The sequence below is a fragment of the Mesitornis unicolor genome, unplaced genomic scaffold (assembly GCF_000695765.1).
Source record: "Mesitornis unicolor isolate BGI_N332 unplaced genomic scaffold, ASM69576v1 scaffold9682, whole genome shotgun sequence".
In the NCBI taxonomy this organism is placed as follows: domain Eukaryota; kingdom Metazoa; phylum Chordata; class Aves; order Mesitornithiformes; family Mesitornithidae; genus Mesitornis; species Mesitornis unicolor.
Genome location: NW_010168489.1, coordinates 46,843 through 51,995, shown reverse-complemented (window position 1 = coordinate 51,995; position 5,153 = coordinate 46,843). Strand labels below are relative to the sequence as shown.

At 53.3% G+C, this 5,153-nt stretch overlaps 1 protein-coding gene across 1 annotated transcript; it reads right to left on the bottom strand.

Annotated features, from left to right (window-relative positions):
* Positions 1-1,369: 1,369 nt before the first annotated feature.
* On the bottom strand, positions 1,370-2,392 carry NHLRC4 (NHL repeat containing 4; the record flags this gene model as incomplete). Its single annotated transcript, XM_010179034.1, has 1 exon — positions 1,370-2,392. A coding segment is annotated over exon 1 (1,023 nt), but the record flags the coding sequence as incomplete, so codon positions are not given.
* Positions 2,393-5,153: the final 2,761 nt, after the last annotated feature.

Here is a 5,153-nt window from a genome sequence, read left to right as displayed (position 1 = left end):
GGGTGGCTGAGCTGGCTGATAAGGAGCGCCAGCTTGCCCAGCCCTCAGACGTGCCCTCATCCGGGGCTGGGGCAAGGTCAGGGACTCGCCTTTTCTCGGGGACCCCGTTGTCCCCCACCCCCAAAGTCCAGGGATTCGTCTTTCGTCGGGGACCCTTGTTGTCCCCCATCCCAAAGACCATGAGGGTGCTGGCAAGCTCAGGAGGACGCTGGAAAACTTGAAGGGATCAGACTGGGTGCAGATCTGGGGGGCGCAGGTCCCGCAGGGGTGGGCTAGAGAAAAGATGTTTTTTGTTTAGTGCCACAGAATTGGAAATAAAGTAGGGGAAGATTGGTTTTCTGGGAGGTTACTTGAAGAGAGGGGATGGGACAGGCTCATCCCTGCTCTCGCAAACCACGCAGCCTTGCTCCTGGAGCTGCCTTGCTCTGCAGGGAGAGGGGATCTGGGAGGGTCCCACAGCGTGACCATCGTCTTTAGCACTTGTTCCAGGGCCAGGAAGGAGAGAGGGGGCTCCCTGGGATTCGTTTGGGATGAGAGTTGGTGGCAGGATGCAGGTCTCAGGCATCGGCAGAGGCCAAAGGTCCTGCAGCACCACCCTGGGGGCACCAACGCCTGGAGGAGGAGAAGAAAACGCCCTTCCCTCCATCACCGCACCCTGCCTGCCTTCGCCTGCCCTCTGCTGATAAAGGCAGTGACTGTGGCTCTCTGAGCCCTCCTCTGCAGGGGGAGAACAGGGCGGCAGAGCAGGCTCAGCCCCAGGACCTGGGTTGGTGTGAGCAATTCTGTGTCCATACGGATTTTTCTCCATGCAGTAGTTGTTGCTTCCCTGTAGAGGTCAGGAATGCAGCACGGAATGAGTTACCTTAATTTTACTGTTCTCCTAAAGTCTGCTGCAAACCCAGATAGACCGTAGCTGCCAGCTCCAGCCTGGCCCCTAGCCCTCCAGTCATACACTGGCATCAGGAAGGTGGAACCACAGCCACATAAAAACGGCGTGCAGGGAAAAGAAATAATTGTATTATCTTTGCAAAAACACACAAGGATTCAAGGCGTGATAATAACAAGTTTGGCAAGGCACCAATACGTGGCTAGTTCTGAGTAGGTCGATCCTCCTTTAGCTACTATGGTGGGTCCAAGAAACTCAGAGCTGGTCTAGTCCTTGCTTCTGCCATCTGGAAAAGCTGGAGGGCAATAAGGCAGTCGAATATGGGGACAGTGCCAGGCTACAGGAGCAGTGGAGCTCACGGCCCACCACCAGACCCAAAACTCAGTGAGGTTGCAGTGGAACCAACCCCACTCCACTCCTGGGTGTTAGGCTGGGGTGACCACATGGTGCCCCAGGGTTGATGTGGCTGTAAGGGGGCCTCACGCGGTACTTAAAGACTTTGACACAGTTCTCCCCTGCATCAGCCACAAAGAGGTGCCCGAAGGAGGAGCAAGCCACGCCGATGGGCCTCCGCAGCCCTGCAGACACCAGGCAGATGGGAGCCCCGTGCTCTGGGAACAAGTGGACTGTGTGGCGCTGCTCATCTGCCACCAGGATGCTGCCTTCTGCGTCAACGCAGACCCCAGCTGGGTTGCCAAACTGGTGTCCATATTTGCTGCTGAGGGAGCAGAGGAGCTTACAGCTGCTCGTGAAGACCTTGACATCTCCACACTCCTCACTTACCACAAAGCCTCCATTGGGTGCCGAACTGATGTAGCGAGGTCCCTGCAGGTTGGAGACTGAGTGGATATTGAATGTCTTGAAGGCATGGTCCAGAGCAAAGCTGTGGACTTGGCCTTCTGCATAGTCTGCTACCAAGATCTTGCCCATGGAGTCTACTCCAATACCCCTAGGGGAACTGATCTTTCTGATCTGTATCCATTCCCCCTTGGAGAAGCTGGTGTGAGGGTTGAAGACCCAAATGGCTCCATTAATTATGTCAGTTACAGCCACCATTCCTGTACGAGTCACGGTCACATCTTCTGGCAAGAAAGTGCAGCTTTCCTTCCCTGTTTGCCGACAGGACAGAGACTGCAGCATTTGGCCTGTGCTGCTGAGGACGTGGACCCAGGGTGCACTCTCAGCTGTCACGTAGATGGAGCCAGCCAGGGAGCAATGGATTCCACTTACTACCCCATAGCGGCTGCCAGTGGGGCTGGGGATCTTCCGGATCAGGTCATCGTGGCAATAGTGGAGGAGGTTCTTAATGTTGTCCAGGTCCCCACACAGGCTTTTGGCCTTGTCTGCCAGCTGGTCGACCTGATGCTGTGTCACCATGCCCATGCCACGCTGGCTGCTCAGCAGCGGGCTGGCTTTCTGGAGCATGGTGCTTGACTTCAGCTGGAGAGTGTAGATGGTTTTCAGAAGCTTCTCCTTTTGGTGGCTGGTCTCCAGAGTGTAGTCCATGACAAATCTCTCGTTCCTGTTTGAGGGAAGTGGTAGGGCTGTTACTGTCCCCACCTGCTGCTGTCTATGGGAACATGCTCTGAGCTCAGGTGCTTGCTGTCTACCCAGGGTCAAGGTGTTGGTGCTACTTTGGATTCACCCCAATGCGACAAAGACCAGATCATATCTCTGCCAGCTAAGTATGTGCTCACAGTATAAAGACAACAGGGACCAAGGCACAAAAATGACTCAGCAAGCTAGATCTGCAGCTGGAGCAACCAGCCAGAAAGGTCCATCAGCTTCAATGACAGCTTGGCTTGTACCAGATCTAGACCAAGGATTTACGTGTAAAGGAGAACTCTGTGTGTGAGCACACTGGATGGGATCTCTCCTGAGATTAGTGGCTTCTCTCAGGCCTTTAATGCTGCTTAACCCAATTTTCGGTAAGCCTCATCTCTCCAAACCATGCTCAGTCTATGCTAACACTTGAGACATTGAGGATGTCTATTCCTCTACTCTCATGTGGGTCAGATATCACACTTGGCCAGTGCATGTCTTTGCTAAGGGAAGCCCCTTCCCCGTTCAAATAAATTAAGTTATTCCTGAAATAACCAACTAGTCAGGAGGAAAAAGGTGGGTACTGCTCTGAAGGACACATTCAACTTACACAAATTTTTCAAATGCAAGAGCCATCACGAGAACCACTATTTCTCTTTTTCCAAGAAGGAGCTTCTGTTTTAAAACCACAAGGAATGAGTCCCCCAAAAGGCTGAGATGACAGCCTGGCTCTACTGTGTGCTCTCCAGGGGCTGGCTGGCACATGTCTCATAGCACAGAGCCAGGAGCTGGTAAGAGAAATGTTGAGGGAAATGTGGCCTCATTCCTGGAGAGGCAGAAGTTAACTTTGCTTTAAATGTGATTATAATTATTAATAAAATGGACACGCTCATCTGTTCTGCGCTTTTTACAAGCCAAGGCCCCACCTTGATCGCCTGTGTCTCGTGATTACCTGGTATCATGTGCTTTATGCTGCCTGCAGAAGTAACTTTTCCCCAAAGCACAGCTGAAGAAAGCTGCGGGGCTAGTGCGTACTGGATGCAAATTGTCCTTTCTATGTGCAAATACTACAATTGTCTAAAAATAATCCCCTGAATACTAGCAGAGCTATCAGACACAAACACATGATGGTGGGGCTGAGTGTGAATACAGAGGGAATCCAGTTTCTGCTGGTTTTGAGGCTTGAAAACAGCTTTGTTACCTTCTTCCCCAAAGTGGTTGTGCTTTGCATCTCTGGCAGCAGGGAGCTGCTCAGTGGAAGCAAGCCCTCCAGCAGACCTCCATGGCTGCTCATTGGGGTCCTCTTTCAGACCTAGACAGAGTTCAAAATCCAAGAAACTGGATTTTACAGCTGGGGAAACTGAGTCACCACCCAGGGAGCTGTTGTGCCAGTCACCACGCACCTAGCACCAAAAGTGCCCACCTTGCTTCCTGGGTGCTGGGCACCCAAAGCTGCCATCAGACCCTTGATGGTGTGTCCTGAGCCAAGCCTGAGCTGCTCATTCACAGGTCTAAGCCCAGAAAGAAGACCCTGATGCTGTTCCCAGCACAGTTTAGGCCAACAACTGCACGTGTGACCACAAGCCCAGCTCAAGAGACCTTGTACCTCTGTCCTTATGTCCTGGGGGGCTGCTTGTCCTTCCCTGGCAGCGTTGCCCTCCCACCAGCTCCGTCCTGCTCTGCTGCCGGGCTCAGGGCAGCAGGGCAGAGGGATATTGTGTTGTTAGTGACGGGCGATTGCCCTTGAGTCTGGGTAAACACAAAAGCTCCTTGTGCTGGCAACCAGAAGCAGCGAGACAAGGGCTGATATGTGCGGTTTTTATTCCCTGCTGGTCTCATGCCCAGAGAGAAGGTGCCTTTCCTCCAGGACTGGGCTATGTCACACCTACCTCCTCCTGCCAGAGGAAGAAGAGGCCCCAGGGTGCCCAGTTGAATTAGGGATTCTGGCTTGTCTCATTGTAGCTTCACTGGCTCCCTGTGTGCTCCCAGCCTGGGCATTGTGCAGTTGCGGACCTCAGTCTCCCACTCTCAAAAAGATGCCATTCTTAAAATGTTGGACTATGAGGTCCAGCGATGGAGAAGGTCCAGGAAGAGCTAGTTCAGCCGAGACTCCTGGGCATAGCCCCCCTCTCCATCTCCATGCTGCTCAACCCTGACTCCCCCTAGGGAGGAGGCCTTGTTTGGAGTTGATGGTTCAGTTCAGCTCAAGATAAAGGGGGCAGGAGTAATAGCAGAGTCAGCTGGGAGCAGCCTGCAAGGGGCTGCTCAGAGCCTGCCCTCCTTCCCTGGCAGCACTCACTGACAGTGCTCAGCCCACCCTTGCCAGCAGTGAGCTCCAAGCATCCATGTAAACCTGAAGGCATGAAGAAGTTTGTGTCTGTTCATTACTCAGCTGGGACAAAGGTAAATGAAGTTTGGATCAGACTCCTCCCACCTTTTGGGATGCTTGGAGGGGCTGTGTGCACATGGCCCTTCGGATGAAGGATGCAGGTTGTGGTCTGGCTGGCTACAGGAACTGTGGGATGGGGATCTGCCTCTGAATCCCCAAGGCTGGGTGCTCCTCACTCAGTTTAGGGCCTTCTGGTCCTGTATCAGTGTGTCCTCAAAGCTCACACGTCTGGGAGGCTGCTTCAGTCCCACTGCCAGCCAAAATTACAAAAGTAACTTGACATGACAAGCGCAGGGGCTGCTCCATCCAAGCCCCAGCAGGATGGTAGGCAGCTTC